The sequence below is a fragment of the Psittacula echo genome (assembly GCF_963264785.1).
Source record: "Psittacula echo genome assembly, chromosome: 7".
Classification (NCBI taxonomy): domain Eukaryota; kingdom Metazoa; phylum Chordata; class Aves; order Psittaciformes; family Psittacidae; genus Psittacula; species Psittacula echo.
The window spans coordinates 57582545-57603227 of NC_137740.1; the positions used below are offsets into that span (position 1 = coordinate 57582545).

Here is a 20683-nt window from a genome sequence, read left to right on the forward strand (position 1 = left end):
TGTGCCCACTGCTCTGCTGCACACATGATCTTTAAGTCACAAAATCGTATCAGCATCCTCAAGTATTTCATCTACCTGTCAAAATTAATTTGTATCTTTTAGACCAAGTTATCAAAAAGCAGGAAAAGGGTAGAAAATAATCAGGAAACCTTTCTCCACCGAGATCTCTCTTTTCTCAAATTCACGTTTCTTAAGTATTTTTGCCTAAATGATAGCCCCAGATGTTCCTTTACTTGTTTGCTTTGACACAGTACTCAGCAGCGGAAGAGAAAGCTGAGTCAGGAAGACTGAAACATGAGATTCAATTCTCATTAAATCCTATGGTCTTTCTATGATGGCAAATCTATATCTGAAATTTCTCTACACATCACACGACTATTATAAGCAAAGGGAAAAAAAAAGTAACAAAGAGGTGGAATGAGGAAAGAGAAAAATGGAGGAAGAGAAGGGGACAGGAACAGGAGAGTTAAAAACTGAAGCAAAACACGGAAAAGGCATGAAAAACAGTGAAAAATTGAGAAAAAATGGAGCACCGGTCATAATTTCACCCCTCCCTTCATCTTCATTGCCACAATCCAAAATGAACAGCTGCACTAAACCCACATATTGCATGCTTATTGATCACAAGGAAGCAGTTTATTTATGACATATCTATTTATCTGCCACAACATTATTATTATATCAACTGAAAGCCATGTCCATACCGCACAGTTTCTGCAGAGATTTTTCTGAGTACGTTTCACGATCACAGCCCTTTCCAATGTAGTTAGTCTGCAATTCAATGGTGGTGTGTATTGAGGACACTGGTCCATCACAGGTTTCTAGATGAATGCTGGGAAACAAGGGTTTGCTGCCAGAACTAGGCTTGTATTCAATCCGTTTGTTCCAGTCTGGAAAAAAAAAACAACAAAACAACAAAAAGACCCAAGAGTGATTAAAAAAGGGAAGGGAGTTACACAGTTTTAAAGGACAGATTGTTCTCAAAGGTCACTGTCTAAGACTAAAGTTCTGAACCTGGCATCAGTAAATTACCGTCCTAAAAAACCTGGATTTTGCCCTTCTTTGTAAAAGGGTGTCAGGCTCAATTAAAAGTAATAGTACTGCTGCTAGGGTCACACAGGCATGGAGTACATGCATATCCTGACAAGAAGTGCTAATTGGCAACAGTCTGGATCTCCAGTGTCCACGTCCCTGACAGACTACAAGGGATGAGGCTGGCTGCTGCACTGAATTTGGTCAGATTTCATAGTTTTGTGACACAGAACAAATATCTCCAAAGACCATGCTATATACATCAGTCTCACTGGACCATGACCAAAAGCTAATATAACGCATCTGCAGTGCCATTTGTCCTCAAATGTCTTACTAACATTGTGAAGTATTAATGACAGAAAGTTACAGCTGAAAGGACTACTCACACTTTCAGCCAGAACTGACTCATCTGTGGTTTTGCTTATGCAGATGTCTCACAGCCCATAACACTTCAATAATCACCTGCCTCAGGCAGCCACCTGGACAAGCCATACATACCACTATGCTTCTCAACTGAAGCATTTCAATTTTAAATCCAATTAATTACGGTGTTTGAAACCTGCTTCAGAAAAAAGCAAAACAAGCAGCATTACTTAAAAACATGTATTTCAGCTATCTTTACAGTTCATATTTTCAAAGAATCAATAGATGAGGATTCATAAATCATAGAATCCCAGACTGGTTTGGATTGGAAGGGACCTTAAAGCTCATCCATTTCCAACTCCTGCTAGGGGCAGGGACACCTTCCACTAGAGCAGGTTGCTCCAAGCCCCATCCAATCTGGCCTTGAACACTGCCAGGGATGGGGCAGCCACAGCTTCTCTGGGCACCCTGTGCCAGCGCCTCAGCACCCTCACAGGGAAGAGCTTCTTCCTAATGTCTAATCTAAACCTCCCATCTGTCAGTTTAAAGCCATTCCCCCTTGTCCTATCTATGCCAGCTGGATACTTGGCTAAAGGTTATTCTGCCCTTTTTTTTTTTTTACTTTACACACTTGACAGCTTTGCTGGAGTATTTTTTTATTGAACACTGTTCTATTACTTTGAAAACTGAAACAATCTAGAATAAAAATACCAGTATACACAAAGCATTTCAAACAAGATCATAAATGTCTCTGTAGTTCTGCCCAAAGAGACACTTCTTATCATGATTTCTAAAACTCTCTGTATCTTCAAAACAGGAGCCTGGCAGCTCTAGACACTGTACACTGATACTTGGAAGAGCAGCGCACTGTCTTCACAAAACTGCAGTTTTCTTTCAACACCATGAATGTACTGAAAAGTGCACATGTTGCCTGACTATCAGATGCTGCAGCTACCTCAATAAATATCTGCTGTACAAAAGGCATTCTCCACATGTGAAACATCAATGGCAGTAAGACATTTCCAAAAACTACACACTTTGGTTCTTTGATATTTGAATTTCTACTTTGAAGAAAAGATTAAGGCCTTCTCAGTGAAACAGGCATAGGGTAACAGCTCTGTAACATTTTTTCTTTGGCAGCATTCTCTCTCTGTATTTCTGGACTCAAATTGTGCTGACCTAAAACCAAACCAACCCAAACCCACTTGAAATTATTTTAATTTCCTATTTGGGGAAAAAAACCAAATCCCCAAGACACACAATGCAACCACCTCATGTGCTCTGCTCCCCTGTTTCCTGGTTAACTCTCGCCAAAACTTCTGAAAAAGGCCATTTTTCACTTGTAAGAAAGGAAATCTCAGCCTTGCCACAGACCTTGCAAAGAATTCTGAATATTCCTTCTTCAGGGAGATTGCGGCTAAACAAAACTGAGTTAACATTATTAAAGTATATTGTTAATGTTAAAACGGATCATCTGCTATTCCTTGGAAAGTTAAAAGACAGACTGGTAGCGCACATATGACTGGCCCTTTCTTAAACACTTGTGGTTCTGTGAAGATCCTGAACTACTCAGAACAAGCAGGTCTGTTCAGGTTATCTAAGCAGTTTCCCATTCGTGAAATCGGCCATTTTACAAAGGACTGTGTTTGGTAGGATGTCCCCCAGTTAACTCCACAAATTAGCTAGCAAGCATCAGCAGAATGCTACTTCCAGAATCCATCAATGTCACTGTGTGCTGCCCAGAATATTATTTTCTATAAACAATTTGCTAACTTTTGAAGGGTTAAGCCGTCACCACTGACAGAAAGAAAATGCTTTTTGCCTTGGGAGCCAGGTATGCAGCTTTGCAATGGTTGCCACAGCTCCTACCACTGCCAGCCAACACGTACTGTGCTAGGAAGGAAATTAAGCAAAGATTTAAGTAGCAGCCAGTATCATGCTTCTTGTGTGTGTTTAGTAACAGACAAAAATGCCACAAGTAACACGCATAAGTACAATTTAGGACATTTTTTATTAAATTCTATTTCCTCCTATTTTTAAATTAACCTATGCAAGCATATAATATATGTATGCACACACATATATATGTGCACATATATATGTACACATTAAATATGAATGTTCTTAACCAACACTGCAAAATAATCTTTAAAATTATCTTTAAAGTTCAGTTCTTTTTAAGGGAGAAAAGACAGCTTTGCATTCAGCACTGCTAGCCCTATAGCAACATTAAAAAATCAAAACCACAAACATTTCTAGGTTTGACAGCTAATCTACAAGTGTGTAACGTAAAAATTAGAGGACTCCTAAATCTGATACCACAAACATATTTAGGCATGTTAAATACGATGTTTTGTTAAGCAAATGATAATCAGGAAGTCCAACCCAGTTAAAGTTTCTCCATAGCGAAGAGAAGACTCAAACGAACTTCCCAAGCCCTGCTAAGGCACCATGGTTTGTGGAGAGATTTGAATGCAGATCTCACAAGCAATAAAGAAACATCCATAAACACCATTCCTTTCTGCAGCATGCTGAGTTTAATAAACAACAGAAAGAGACAGAAATTTGGGCTGCTGCATGAGAGCAATGTTAAAGTCTGCCGTTGCAGCAGTTAGTGAACCAGAACATAAGAGGAGTCGTGCGTGAATTGGTGACAACTGAATATTCCATCAAATGACAAAACCCCAAGGCCTAATGGTGCTTAATTATGCAAGATAAACATATAAAGATCTAAAAAATAGGCTACAGCAGCATCAGTTAAGCTATTATTTGTTATGAGATTGCATTTGAATAATAGCAGGTATTTTACTAATATTTATGAAGAATAATAGGTATTTCCTGCAGCAAACTGGGTGTCAGAGCCCCAGGTGGACCAGCAGAAGTCCTAGTGAGCCTCCATAAGCCTCATCTGGGGCATCCTGGAGCCCTATTTAAGCTCAAGCCCAGGACTTCAGTCATGGCCTGACCTATAATGCTGTAGGGGTGTTGGTCTTGCTCAGTCACAGCACTGGCCATAGGGTCCTTTTATCTAAAAGTGAGCCCATGGAGAAGCTCTCTGGCTTGACAGCCCAGCCCATCACTATGGACCTGCCCAGTGACTTGATCCTAACTCTTATCCCTGATTGACTTCCTGAGACCTGCCTCCTCCCTAGGAACATGCCTGAGGATCTGGGCTCTTGGTTTAACCTGGCCCCCATCTCTGGGTCTGCCCTGCTGACCTCAGTTGAGGCAGGGGTTTAATCTTGCTGACGAAGGCTCTGCCAGCTCTGTTATTACAACTGACTGCTGGCTTCCTTTCCTTTACAGAGTAGCCCTGCTCTTGCTGCTCCCTGACACCAGGTTTAGATGTGGTTAGACTTCTAATGCCTTCAGAAGGACAAGCTACAACAGAAAGATGTTACGGGAAGAGGCAGCTGCCTAGTTATCTTGAAGAACAAGGGCTGTGACTAGCGTTTGGATCCTGGTACTCCAAGCGATTTCTCTACTGAGGAGTATGCAAAGAGCTTTCCAAATTCCAAAAGAGAGGCTGTGAAACACTACATGGACTAGTTCCTGAAATCAACTGAACTGAGGATATAAAATCTTGCATGGAAAGTCTGCAACTTTTAAGCACATGGTGTGAGAATATGCGTAAGTTTTTACACGCAGAGAACAAAAAAAATCCTATGGAAAACTTCAAACCTAACTGCATATACCACAGTGATTTAACTTTTGAGCAGAGGAAATATGAATGGAAACACCAACTAACAGCTACAACTCAGAGATAAGTACCCTCAAGGAAATGATAATTGCCCCAGTGAAGCTCATGAAGATCTTGCACTGAAAACTGAAAAACGGAAAGACCTTTTCATAGTTGTAGATGTTGAACAAAGGGCTGACTATCTACAGAGCTATATGGAAATAACAAATCAGTTCAATAGGTCTAAAATTAATGTAGTATTTAACTTACAACATATACACAGATCTGCCTAAAGAAAGGGCAATAGTGGGTTACTCTGAAAAGTTCATGGTACATGGGGAAATAACTAGTAAAGATCCCTGTGAATCTGCCTTGGGATTGTTACTTGATAGTTCCATTAATGGTCTTGCCACAAACCTGGGATTGTGTTAATTACTTCTGCTGGTGGCAAAATTGGAAGGCGATTCTACGCTGGAAGTCAATAGAGAAAGTGGGTGAGAGTACCCCAAGCACATAATAAGATGACCTTGAGAATGGGCGTTACAGAAATACTCCTTCGTAGTAATGACACAAAGTGCCAGTTCATGCTCAGGAACTTTGGCAAACTGCTGAGTCATCACTGGAAAATGACACATGGAAAAAGAGCTGATTCCAGTAAGACCAGTAACAGCATGTCCATGAGCCACCAGGTTGATATAGCCAGGCAAAAGAAAGGTAGGTTTGGAATATATAAAGCACTGTGTTTCCAGTAAGAGGCTATGGTAAAAGTAACATGTGGAAACACCCGAAGTATTCCGGAAAGATGTATATAGCTCTAGTGCATACTCAGGATTTGCTGAGGAAAGGAGGGCATATTTTACAAATCAGACTGAAATCAGACTGTTTTCTCTAGGTATGTCTGGTAGTCAACATTTAAAATACTGCTGAAACAAACACAGAAAAACAAGTACAAACTTAGGTAAACTTTAAACTCAACAATCACAAGTACTCAGAAGTTCAACTGACTTTCAAATGTCTGAAATGGGTATTTAAAGAGTGAGTATTCTACTAAAATGGTCTCATTCAAGTTAATAGCTTAATGTAAGCATTTTGTTATGACTGCCTTGTTTTAAGGATGTATGGCTAATGCATACACAGCAGCTCCAAGACTAACCTGGTGTAAGGGCTCCCTGCTTTGCAATACATTTAATTTTTAAAAATATGGGTAAATATCTTATAACTCAGACAAGCACTGCATTTTAAACTGTTAGGTATGAATAGACATTGATTTTTGTTTATTGCAGAAGATATCTGTGCCTTTAAAATGGTTCCTGAAGACTAGGAATTCTGCACGTGACCACCTTCCTCCAAATAACCAATTGCTTTAATAATCACATTGCTCCTTGATAAAAGCACTGACAGCTCAAAACCCAATAGGTTTGGTTTTCCTCTGTAATTGGATTTTACTAGAAAATCACATGAACGCAATTCTAAAATTACTCAGTATCTACTGCAAATAGTATCTATAAAGTATGTTGACTCAGAAGTGATCTAAGATCACTTGGCTTCTAAAAAGAGAAGGTTCTGCCCTTCTCTGAACAAAAGAAAGATTGAATTTCAGAAGGAAAAGCGAGCTGATCTGACCTGTATGTGGCCTCTGAATGACTATCCAACATTAAAGAGGTGGTAAGAATGTGCCTTTTGGTGGTAGCAAAGCCCTAGGTCATCTTAGTGAGCACTACATGCCTTGAAATATAAATAACATGCAGTATCTTTGATACATTAACCAATCCTATTAAATATTTTAATAATCTATTAGGTAAATAACAGACATTTATTTCAAAACTATTTCCAAGCAAACACTAAGTGGAAGGTAACTGAATTTTTAAGGAACATTTTTTTATAGATTAATTCTTAAGTAACTTCTACTTTGTTAACTCAGGTAATTGGGTAAAGTATGTATATGGGCTTAAAAGACTGTAGGAAATCTTTTCAGGTTGGTAAAACACTTCAAGCTGGATGCTGTGGAATTCTGTTTTCTAATGAGAGCCCTAATTTTCTCTTAAACTGGAGGTTAGTAAGGACTGCTTATGTAAGGGCCATATGAAATTTGGCAGTCCTTTTTGGCCATAGAAGACAATTTAAGTTTTAATTTTTGTACTGCTGTCTTTTCTACATGTGTATCTCCCCAAGAAACACATTCAACTTCCCTGTTTGTTTCAGAAAAGGTCAAGTCCTCTGGTTCTTTATTGGGATATTCTGCTGAATTGGTTTTGAGGAGCCTTTTTGGTTTATGCCTCAATAACTCCCTCCTGTCTTAAATCAGTTGCCTTTTAGTGAACAATCTGACTTCTGGTTTAACTGTGAACAGCTGATCAGACCTCTAGCACTCTCAAAACATATTTTAAGTCTTTGAAGGCTCAAAAGGACACTTTTCTTTTTATCCCCATGTAGTAAATCACTCTCTAAAGATCATGGTACAGGAATACCACTGTAGCCAAATTCAAGCATAATGAAATATACCAAAGTGTATCCTTTCTTATCTGAGATGCTTTAGATAAGCTGCTTTAAACTTTCTTAGGCATTGTGGATTTTTTAAAGTCACTACTTTATAAATGTGCTGTTTTCCCTGTTTTCTTACCATCACTCAAAAATAAGCTGGCAGCCTCCCATGTTAAACACCTAGTGTTAACCAAACCATCAGCCACATACAGCTCTGACTTCTACAAGAGAATAAATTTTGCATGCATCAAATAACAATAGCTGAATTCCAGCTTTTCATTAAAAACTTAAATACCTTATAAACACTTCACAATACCTAAGATGAACAAAGCATCAAAAGATTAAAACAAACCTTATTTGAGGTTGTTTCTATTACTTTTATTGGCTACCTGGTGTTCGTACCTGCCTAATGGGACCAGCAATGACTATCTGTTCTATAACTGATGCTTGAACTATAAAATTAGTATGACAATACTGGGCAATATAAACACTCCATTAGTAAGGTCTCTTTCCAAAAAATAATAAATGAAATACAAAATGGAAATTATATGGAAACTTAAAAATATCAACAACTGTGCCCATTTTCATACAAATTTCAAGCTAATTCAGGAGTATTTATTTGAAATTATGCCACAAAATTGAAACAGAATATTTTGAAAATGTATAAAGAGACTATCCTGGTTTTATAAAATACATCACGGGGTTCTGAACAATAAGACCAGCTAGAAAATGTGAAAATGGTTCATAGGTGTTCTACTGGGTTTTTTTATATGCATGAAGACAGGCTAAGAAAGTTGGGGCTGTTCAGCCTGGAGAAGAGAAGGCTGTGTGGAGACCTCACAGCAGCCTTCCAGTATCTGAAGAGGGCATGCAAGGATGCTGGGGAGCGATGCTTCATTAGGGACTGTAGTGACAGGACAAGGGGTAACGGGTTAAAACTGAAACAGGGGAAGTTTAGATTGGATATAAGGAAGAAATTCTTTACTGAAAGGGTGGTGAGGCACTGGAATGGGTTGCCCAGGGAAGTTGTGAATGCTCCATCCCTGGCAGTGTTCAAGGCCAGGTTGGACAGAGCCTTGGGTGACATGGTTTAGTGTGAAGTGTCCCTGCCCATGGCAGGGAGGTTGGAACTAGATGATCTTAAGGTCCTCTCCAACCCTAACTATTCTGTTTGTTCTGTTCTATTTGGGTCTGTGGGGAACTTGTATATCCCTAAACATTTAAAACATGGTTCTGCTCTAGGTGAAGACTGTGAAAATGGAATCATGATATTGCACACATTTCACTACAAGATCTGCTAAACTAGGGCTTCTCATTTTATAACCAAAACATTTTTTTCCTTCTAAATGTCAGTATGCAAATTTGACTTCAATTACTACAGCCGAACTATTTTTTTCTCTCTCAATCATTCTCTTTAAAACTTAAAATTATGAAAGTCAGGTTAGTCCTGTATGACATCCACATAATGTGGCTTACATCCAGTTGGTTTGACACTAATCCAGCCCTCATTTTCATCTTAATTCCTTATAATTTGTGTCATATCTAATTTCCTAGTACACTGCCAGCTGAGTTTTTCTCAAGTTTAGACAGAGTAGACTGTAGATCCTTGCAACCTTTTTAGAAAATCAATTCCCACTGACATGCCTCAATATGAAGACAATAATCAGGATAAAAAATGCTTTTCACTCCCACTGCCAGTGGAGCATGCTTCGACTCATGCATGCATACACATGAATGCCAATTGTGTACCTGGAACAAGATAATCTGAACAACTCTGATACGCATGGGAAACGCATCTTGTCATGGTGGCTTCAAAAGTTTTACTCAAAGGAGTAGTAGGAGAAAGGCAAACCAGAAGCATTTTTTTAACCTTTTAGTATATTCAGACTGAAGTGTAAGATAGCTTATTACAAATTCTTTTTCCCCTCTTCTTTTCTAATCTGCTCTTTGTTCTGACTAAAGAAGAAACATGGCAGATGTAAAGTGTAGGATTGTTATCCACCTATTTAACATGCTTGGAATGAATAAGAAACAGCAGCAGTTTTAGATACCACTGCAATAAATTCCCTTGTTTCTTTACTGTGAGGTGGAGGGAAAACACCAAAGAAGAGATTTGAAGAAAAAAAAAAAGTCAAAACATATAAACTCTTACACCTTACCTTGCCAGCCAGGTTTGCACACTGGTTTGACGTTAACTCGTACTAAGACATCTTCCGTTGCATGTTTTTGCCCACAGTCAAAAGCTGTTACCTTTATCTCATACTGGTGCTGGTTGTCATAGTTCAGTTTCTCGGTGTTTCTGATGTTGCCTGCAGATTTAATGTAACATTCAATAATTTCATTCTTGGCAAAGCATATGCAGGCCAGAACACTCGCGTCCTGGTTAATAAAGTCCTTTGTGACCAGAAAGCTCTTTGAAGCACATGGGACAGTTATGGGGAATGGGAAACATTTTCTTTAAATACAGCACAGAAACAAAGAAGTTCTTAGGCAAATACAAGATGCTATGGATATAATATGGGCATGTCTATATTAGAAAACATCTGCTCAACATCTTATTCTGAAGTAAGACTAATCAGTAGTTACATCTTGAAAGGTAAACCATCAGTAGGGACAACTTCATTTTCCACATTTTCCCAGAATACACTGGTTTCTTTGGTTCTCTCTCAAGCACCTCACTAGGCATGTTCAGGTCTGCCATGTAGATAGCTCTTCCCATCACAAAAGCAACTTTAATAATGACATCAACTACATTATTTTTGAGGTAGTAACTGGCAAAAATTACTAACTCAATTTAATTTCCTGGAAATACCCAGAGCTGTAACAGATTAAAAACCACAACAAGCCAGGCAAAGCCTATAGAAAACAACACAAAGAGATAACTATCAACAGGAATATAAGAATTCTTGCCTGAAAACACACACACCCCCCCCCCCTGTTTCTTCAGGGTCAGTTGTTTGATACAGAATACAGGGTCAGTTTGATACAGAATTCCCTCTTTTATGGCTGCCTTTCATCTAATTTTGGACCAGACACAGGAATGGGGAAAGACTTGACTGATTTACTATGGCAATTCTCTCTTAAATTCCGCACTTCCTGTGTGTATGAGGAGTATAAAACAGAATCTCCTAACCCTTACAACAGATGAGGTCTTTGACTTCAGTCCGCTCATAGGAGCTCAACATTCCCAGCTGCCAAGAACCACCAGGAGCTGCATCTGACCGTAAGTCAACTGAAGGATCAGAATTCCTTCTTGTCAAAAAGCTGCACTTTTAAATCATAATGGAAAGAAATTGTGATTTAGTAAATAAATAAATATCACATGCAAATACTGAACTACAAAGTTTTATTACTTTTCTGACAATATGAAGTTTGCATAGCTCCTTACACAGATCTCAGAGCTGTAAAGGATGACTTTGTGAGATCCTGTCCACATCTATTTTCTAAGATATATAACTTCATATAAGCTGTATTGACTGGACAGCAAAGTCAATAACTCATCTTCATAATGAACAATCTGAAGACTTATTTGTGAAGTGCTTCCCAGTGGTGGGTAACAGACATAGTTACCCCCATTTTAGAGATAAGAGAGGGTTAGAGCCATGACAGCTTTTGTATGCGTATCTGAATTCTCTGATCGTACGACATGCTGCCTGACAAATGCACAAAAATGTTGTTTTGCTGTTATTACAGCAGATCCATGCATTCCAGCTTTATTTTTTTGTTACCTGCACAAAAGCCTACACAGTATTGATGCAGCAAGCGACTTGATGGTTGGGATTCTCTGCTATGAAGATAACTAGATTAAACTGCATGCAATAGTCTCTTATAACACATTCTATCTTCTACCTGTAATCCCAGTTCTTTGCATAGCAAAGCATAAATCCGCCCTTTGCCTTTAAATGATCCTATTTTATGACCAAGAGTTCATTATCTTCCAAGTCAGGGTCATCATATACAAGAGTCAACTTAGTAGTGCAATGGTTTCATAACACAAAGCGATCTTATTCACAAAAAAACTACGTATCAAAGGACAAAGTTGCCAAATGTAAATGCGAAGCTTTATATTACCTCCTCTAGATGCCTAACCTACCAAGAGCATAGAATCACAAAATGATTTGGGTTGGAAGACACTTTAAAGCCTGTCTAGTTCCCGCCCATGCCCCCCTGCCTTAAGATGTACAAGAAATGCACCAGAACTGAATACTGCTTCCTGCACCTGTGCTGGGTGCCTCTTCTCTTACATCTCACACAAGCGGGTGATGTAGACTGTGGACTGCTAGTCTGCAGAGTCCCCAATGTGTAACATGATTTTTCAAGGCATAAAAACATGCTCTCTGGATTGATTTACATACAATAAGGAAGTTGTTTGGGTTTTTTTTTTCTTAGAAGACAAAGATGTGCCAAAAGAAATTCAGCTGATGGAATACCATACTCATCTTTCTAAAAGCCTGTGTTTGTGGTTAGTTTCGTAAGTTGGTGTTGAAAAAAATTCAGCATCTGAGAGTGATAATTGCATGTTTTCCTCACATCCACCTTACTTTTGGGCTTCCTGCAATATATAGATTTGATTCTAAGTATCTGGGTAAATACTTTTTCTGGGCAATGAAATTTCACACTTAGCTTACTGAAAAGCAGAGAAAAATCATAACTTGTAGAAAACACAGGAACATAGCATGGTGTTTGGTTTTTTTTCTCACAATGGGTAAAAAAATCCTGTCAACAAAATCCTAATTAGCACAGTATTAACAGACAGTCCCAGGCATCTCACACATCTACTTTAATCATCTTACAGGTAATAAAAATGGGCACAATGCCAAAGGATTTGCACTGGAGAAAGTTTATGTCAGTGTTCCAACACTTTTCACAGCTGAGAATGTCTAAGCAACATATTTCTGTCACAAAATGAAAGTGCAATCATCTACTCTACCTCTGTCTGTAATCCCACTGGGTTTAAGCAATTACCATCATCTAAAAAAATTGTAAATTAGACTGCAATTACCATTGATTGTGGCAGCACTGGCCTTTTAGTGAACAAATAGATCAAAAAATATTAATTGAATTCATGACCAAGATCTTGCAAGTATTACAACCATATACCAATTATTCACTGCAGGCTTTAAAGCCGTGTTTAAATCAATGATTTTCTCATTGCCTTTGCTGAAAAGCAGCTCCCAGGCACACGAGAACAAAGACATAATCAAGGATTCCTGACATTTCCCATGCTTTTGATCATGTCTCTGACTGTAGGAAACCCATGATCACTCACATGTCTCTGTGTGAAAGGAGCTGAAAAGGCATGAGCAATAGAAATGCCTACTCTGTATCGTGCTCATCTCAGTGTATTATCTATCCATTATATCTATCACAAATTTGGTATGAAATTATGAAGCAAGCTGGAATTTGTGTAAGTAACCAGTCCCATATGAGCAAGTCATGTGGAGCTCTGGAAAAATAGTGGTTTCAAACAGAAACATGGAGAAATTCCTTTTATGACAATACGGGGAATCTCATATCTTGTATATAGTGTACTTGCCAGCCAGTGTACCAAAGTGGTTTACAATTTACTGATGGTAACAGGTTATCTTTTGATGCTCAGCTGTGCATTGTGCAAGAGCTGCAGAAATAATGATGAATAACTTCTGAACAGGGAAAGGGTTTTTATAACACATCCCAACAAGAAAATCACTGCTTAGAGAAAACAGTAGCTCCATGTGATATGCGGGCAGACTCCACAACTCCTTAAAGTTGTGAAGTAGGTATGCTTTATTCAGCGCTGAGACGCATGGGGGATCACTCCTCCAAAAGCATGCATGCCTCACCGTTGCTCTCCTTCATATTTATACATATTCATGAGGTTACACAACACACTTATACGTATTCATGAGCTATCCCCTCTTGTATTATGATGAGGTAAAAGGTCCTTGCTTGTGTAGTGTTTCCTGGTGGTCGTGGGTGAGGGTCTCAAGATGAAATAAGGAGTCTTCCTTGAACTTTTCATCTCTAGTCGTTGTGCACGTTCCCTGGTGATTTAGTCACTGTCCAAACTGCAAAGCTGATTTCAGCCAGTTTAGGGGTCCAGAGAGCAGGAACCGAGTTACTGTTCCTTCCTCTTATCAATAGCCTTGGTCATCCCACCCTGTTCCAGCTAGCACTATCAGTGTTGAGCATGCATTTGTTGAGTAGGCATGAGTAAGCAGTAACATGTTAAGCAAGTGGCTTAACCCTAACCCCCCTGTACATCGGTTAACCCTTCACATCACATGCACGCTCTCAATTTCTAATTTGGACAAAAATTGGATTTAACTGCAAAAGAGTATTCTCCTTCAACGTGGATTAAATGCTTTTGCTAGGAAAGATAAATCAAAGCATTGCTGGGTGTACAAAACAGGGTGCTTTTTTCTGGGGAAACAAGTTCTGTGAGCACAGCAATTTCCATTCCAAACTCTTGCACAATTGGCACGTGAATATGAAGAACGAGGACTCTCATCTACAAAGTGATGCCAATATGGGACTGCTGAAGTACCTGAAAGACAGAGCTCCTATTTTGTATTATCTGAAGCAAGCAGAGAATGGAAGGATCTTCAACACATTTTTAATGCAGCCCAGCCACCTCTCCCAAACAGAGTGTCAAGTTCTGTGCTTTTCTCTGGTGAAAACTTGACTGGGAAAAGCAGGAAGCTGACAGACAGGGTGACCAAGGGCAAAAATTGCTGTATGTGGAAAACTTATTATGGTTTACTATTTTTCTTTTAATATTATATACAGTAGGAAACCAACTAAAATCAATAACCATTAAAAATTATACTACTTCTCCAAAGCATATTCTCTCCCATACTGCAGAATAATGGATATGCTTCAGGAAGCACCATGAATGGGTAGATCTGTGGACCCACATCCTGAAAGTTTCAATAATCAATAAACACATCCAGAATATTGTCACTTCTACATTTAGACTCTGCTCCACAAAGTTCCGAAGAAAGGGACTAGCTCTAAACCAGTGAACAATCCCTGTGAGGTAAGGCCACGTGGTACATTAGGAAATGTCATCACTTGGATGGAAAACTGGATCTGAGACAATTAAGAGAAAGGACTGAGTGACAGAGAAACATACTGCTCATCTAAAACTGGGGGTTTAATTTCCACAGTAAATTACTGTGGCATTTTCTGACCAAATCTTATATGAAAGGGATGAGATTTCTCCGTGTAGAGGTTCCTTCATGCTCAGAGCTAAGGACGGGATTACCCTCTTGAGTTACAACTCAAGCCAGGTTATCAAGTAGTAACAACAGGTAATCACACTATCTCCAGAAATGACTGCTATCTGTCCCACACTTACAATTGTTCCTTCTCCATACTCACCATTTCTGTCAATGGCAAAAGGTACATCAGTTGTGACAATTTCATAATTGCAGATCTGGCTATATTGTGGAGAACAGTCCTCATCTATGGCTTCTACTTGCAGTATGCTGTCATAGATCTTCCCCTCTGTCAAACTGGCCTTATACACACTCTCCTTGAAAGCTGGTGAAAACTCATTGACATCCTTTACCTGAATATGGACCACTGCCCTAAAATAGGTAAATAAAGACATCAAAGAGAAAATAATTTATCATGACACATCACTGAGAGTTTGTTTTCAAAATACTTGAAAAGACTAATGGAACATATCTAGAAAACTATGTAAACATCTGCTAAAATGAGGTATCATTGAATTCCCATGTTTAATTTGACCAATTTAATATCTTAATGGGGCAACAGGTAAAAACCTATTGCCACAAGAGATGGATTCAGGTTGCTCTCTATTAAAATCTGTCTCTTAAAATGGACACCAGCAGAAATTCAATAATATAATTCCAGTGTAAAATGGGTTAATAAGCAAAAAAAGAGGAAGAAAACTTCAGCAGTCTTACAAATTCACTACCTAAAAATTGTCAGTTTATGAACATTCTTCTACATTAAGTAAGGCTCTCACCTGCTGATTACAATTATATAACCCTTTAGTTAAAACACTGTACAACATGTAAACCTCCAAGGTCAAAAATAAGAGGCCTCGAGTGTTTAATAAGCAAACTCTAAAGGCTTGGATTTGAAAGAATTTGCGATATGATTTGATAGACAAGGTAACAGAGGGACAGAGAACTGGAGGGACTTTCTTGATCAATGGCAAAGCCAGTACTAAAGGTTGGGACCCCAGACAGCCTGGCTTAGCATACAGTTTGCCACAAAAAACACTATCAAAAGCATAACAAAGTCTGGTCCTGACATGCCAGATTTAATTTTCTCAGGATTAGACCAAAATTTTCCAGAAGTGGAACAATGCAAGCTTGTTATGGATATGGGAAAAGAAAAATGTGACAAAATTCAATAATATGATGCAAAATCTGCTTCTGTGACTTGATGGTTATTTGATCTTGCAGGCTTCCTTCTAAATGCTCATTCGTTTTAAATATCCTGAAAAAGTTCAGCATGCATTATAGAGCTAATTAAATTTTTAATTGTCTTGTGTCCTGGATGAGCAAAAGGCAGAATGATTACTATTAATCATTGATTTAAATGGCTCTCAGCAAAACGAACAATTTGTACAGCAGTTACACATCTACATGTGAGTTACATTTATCATTAATGACAAATGGTCTGGAGTTAGTTTCATTAATTTAAGGGAAGAAAAGGGACTGTGCCACTTACGCTTATTCAGGGAATCGCCTCCACAGCAAAAAGTACCATCTACTAACCTTCAATACCTGTTTCTTCGAGAGGATTTTAATTCCTCTGAGACTTGCTGTCCAAAAGCTGAGATCAGAAACACACTGTGCAAAGGCAACACTGCTGCAGCGTATATATACAGACATGGTAAAAAAGGTCATTTCTCTTCTCTTACCATTTGAAACAGAATGAAGAGAGAGAAAACCTATTTAGAATTTGTAAATCATCAATAAAAGCTAGCTTCCATGCCTTAGATGATCTTTTAAGTCAATGTATTTAACATGAAAGCAAGAACAGAAAACTAAACCAAAACTGAGATCCATTTCTTTACTTGAACAGGAATCCTCTTAAGAGCTTCAACTGGAACCACTGCACAATGGGTCAAACTGCAGGAGGCAAAAAGAAAAATGTATCTTCTAAAAGGAAAAAGAAATAAAAAGTGGATTGACTATTGCAACAACAGTAATTTGGTTTTGTTTTCTACCTGGCTACAGTATAAAAAGGAGCCCTTCAATATGATCTGTACTGGAGAGCAAATGCATGCCAAAGCAAAAAAGTATTCCTCCTAATTTTCACCCACTTATGAGATTTCTTCCAGTTTCTTCCACCTGGTCCTGATCCACAGTCATAGGCCTGGATGACGAATGTGTATTCCTTCTGCAGTTCACAGTCAACAGGACTTTTTGCTCGAAGACGACCTTCTCCAGATGTCTTGTTTAGTACAACAGCTTCGAAGGGCATTTCTTGTCCATGGATTTTAAAAGCACAGATTTCACCTGTGAGGAACAGTACAAAACATCAGAACCAAGGAGATCTAAGTCTAATGCACTGGTGCCACACTCGAGAAGTTAGCAGTAAATCTGAATTTCACATGCTGTTATAGATTGGAGAAGTACAGACTCAGGCATCAGTTACATACAGTTACCATACATTCAAAACGGCCACTAGGCACGAGCTCGTACAGTGTGATACAGCAAGTGCAGCTCTGGTCACGTACTTCCCTGTCCCTCTGTCATTACTAAATGCTTTTTTAAAGCCTCAGAGACTATTCCCTAGATTTGGTACTAACACCAATGTTGAGCTAAATTAGTTTTCAGCTAAATTAAGAAGATCTTATTTAGTTCAAGAAAATAGCAGAAAGAAAAACAGTATTTTATAGGTTGTCTTTTCCAACTGTTGTCCCTCCCTCCTTGAACCACTTGAGCTGCGAGGTGGTAGCAGATGTTCAGATTCTTGCAGTTTAGTTTCCCAACACTGAAACAAATAATGATGCAAAACATGGGCACATCCAAATATACCCTGCTTTATTTACAGACATACATCATCTTTGGAACAGAAGTAGCTGGAGGAACACAGACAAGTGTCTTTTTTGGACATCTCGGTCACCCACCCGCATTCACACACTCATACATGAATGCCTTCTTGGCAGCAAGTCACTCTGCCTCCAAACTGCCTCCCTCCACAGCTTCTCTCACAGGAATACTATATAAAAAACCATGATATAGCAAGGACTGAAAAAAAAAAATTGATTTGGACACAAAAGCAACATCGTCTTGTGAGAATATTTGTGTGGAAGGGGCAAAAATCCCCCAGTTTCTGGTGATCTTTTCTTTTTAATCCTTCATAGTGATGGCAACAATATACATGCTGAATTCACTTTTAGCCACTCCAGAATCCAAGTTTAAAAATGAGATATTTATACAAAGACCAATGGGGCTTAAATATTTTTATGACACATTAAACACATGCTCTTTTATGAGTAAGTCTGTCTCGGGACATGCATTATAGATTCAAAGCTGTTTCCCACTGACATAAGTCTTTTACATTTATTTCCAGTGTAGAGTTGCAGCCTTTTGGAAATCTCCTTGCCAATCATATCGGAGTCAACTGCCAAATATCAAATGAACTCTAAATCTAGGACCTCTAATTCAAGCCTAGCTCCTCTCTCTTTTTCTAATAGAATATATTGTCTATTTTTAGAGAAGAGACTGAACATTTGACTTTTTAGAAGTGCTAGAGTCTGTAATTCCAATTATGTGTGAGAAAGAAAAAATGGGAGAGGGTCTGTGTGGGGCATGTAGGAATCAGGTGCACTTGAAGTATAAATACAGGCTTTTTAGGATATTCCCTCAACTACCATCATATAGGTTTCCCTTTAGTTTAATGGGAGCTGAAGCTCATCTCAGCTATATACAGTGACATTTAGGTAAATAAATCCCACACTCAACAATAATAATAAATCCTATGGATGTCTTTGCAAGATCAGCAAACAGTTGTTTTAGTAATTATGAAAACATATCAACTATTTGTTTTGACGCTTGCTCCAGCTCCTCACTCAGGTGTGGTTTCCCAAACAGACAAAAGATGTGCTCTTTTCCACCCTCTAGAATACCAAATATGTGGGCCATAGAAGAAAGAATGGATTTTATCCTGAGGATCACAAAAAGACTAATACTTCGCACAGCCATAAAAGCAGACTCCACAACATTTATTAACCACTGCATAGGAAAAAAAGATTAAGAGAAGGCTGAAGTGAAGCAGTTTGTTCAGCTTTGATCATGGGCAGTGATTACTGAATTTGTATCTCAATGTCATCACCCATACCTATGAAAAAAAGTATCATCCTAATTTCCCTGCAACTTCAAAATGAAACATTAATCTAAAACGGTATTGTGGATTTCAGTTTTATTTTAACTGAATATGACAATAAGAAAGTAAATGTGGCAAGTCTAATGGAAAAATACTATTTGCTGTCTTCTGCAATAATGGACTTCATAGTTTCCTAATAATAAACTTTTCCTCAGCTGCACAATCTACCAGCAGAAACCATAACTTCAGTGTTTTGTGTTTATAATTATATTGATCCACTGTTTGGTTGTAAACAATACAGCATTTGCAGACATCCACGCCTACTGTTCTTAACAAACAGAAACAGCTCAGGGCAGAACGGAATTTCTCTCAGCCTTAATCTAAACATGTATTACCTTTACCTCTCCAAATGCAGAGGCCTTATGCAAAGCAATCACAGAAGCAGCACATGTTCTAATTAGTTCTCAGCAAGTATTTTAGAAGTCTCTATATCCTGCTCTTATGACAGACTCTATATAACTCTATATAGTTCACATTACTCTAATTTTGACTTTTATATCCCCCAATTGCCAAACATAAAATAATGACAGCTGCATGGATATGAGGAGATATTTTTAAGCACACTCCAAAAACCCCACATACACTTCGAGATTCTGGTGACAGCAAACTACTTCTATGAAAACAACTTCATAAATTTTAAAAAGTTAAGTATGATTCTTGTTTTTCAGAAGATTTTTTCAGATTCTTGTTTTTCTACTACTGTTTCCAAAGAAATGATTTAACACTATTGAAAATTAAAATGTAGAGTGATCATAATGATTCCAAAAAAGCACCTTAATGAATATATTAGAAATGGAAATTATAAAAGAGTTGTAGCAGCTGCAACATAGTAGAAAATTAAACAAGGCCCACTTTTACATTGCAAGACACACATTTACAGATATATAAAACTACTACTACTAGGCATTACAAATAGTGTCTTTAAACTATAACACATTAACATATAGTATTATTCATTATTAAATTGAGCTATAGGTCTTTATTTAAACCCTGACCTACATGATGCCAACAGAAATTGTGCTGAGCTTATACTACTTCAAAGTGTAAGAACCCAGTTGAGTTTTTCTGGAGGAAAAGGAGACAGGGTGTCTCTCTTACTCAGACTCACCATTTAAATTGCAGAACCAACACTTTCAGACCCTTGGCACAACCTACCTTCCTTCTCCCTTGTAAGATTGGCTCTAATTATTTAAGTAGAGTGCAAACTGGGATATTGTTTTCCTCACAACAGACAAAGCAGCAGATTACTGAGCTTTGATCTTCATTGCAATGGTTTTGGGAACAGGCACATATTGGATTTAAAGATCATAAAAATGGTGATGGCAGTGAGCTGATAAGAAGTTGGTGATACCACATAAAGGTGGAAGCACATCCATGAAATCCTATAGCTGCTGCACTCAGCCTAGAGGGGAAGATACCTCTTCTCCCAAAGTCATACATCCTGCGGCTTTCAATTTGCTTCCTATAAAATCTTTCAGTTACAGGGCTGAACTTTACTAAGAGCTGCTTCATTTTAATACGTCTTAAATTCTGGGCATTATGTTTTCTCTTCAAATCATTCAGACTACCAATATCCATGAGCACCTATTAATTTTGAAGCCTACATTATTTTAAGAGCTCTGCTAGAGATCCATATGTTACTACTGGGATAATAATAGTACAGTTTTCTCTGTAAAAATTGTAATAGCCTGGAAAAAATATTGACAGTTAATAATTTCTGAAATATAACCAACAAATCTTTCCACTGTTTAGTGACACGGTTTAGTGGTGGCC

General features: G+C 38.2%; 1 protein-coding gene across 2 annotated transcripts in view; it reads right to left on the reverse strand.

The window, feature by feature from the left end:
* CLSTN2 (calsyntenin 2) overlaps window positions 1–20683 on the reverse strand; it is a gene marked incomplete at both ends in the record, with an annotated part of 315955 nt that overhangs the window by 59094 nt on the left and 236178 nt on the right. For both annotated transcript variants that reach the window (XM_080622918.1, XM_080622917.1), the window contains 4 exons: window positions 705–890; window positions 9715–9864; window positions 14918–15126; window positions 16842–17037. In XM_080622918.1, the coding sequence (XP_080479044.1) occupies window positions 705–890; window positions 9715–9864; window positions 14918–15126; window positions 16842–17002 (706 nt within the window). The remainder of the gene's footprint in view (window positions 1–704; window positions 891–9714; window positions 9865–14917; window positions 15127–16841; window positions 17038–20683) is intronic.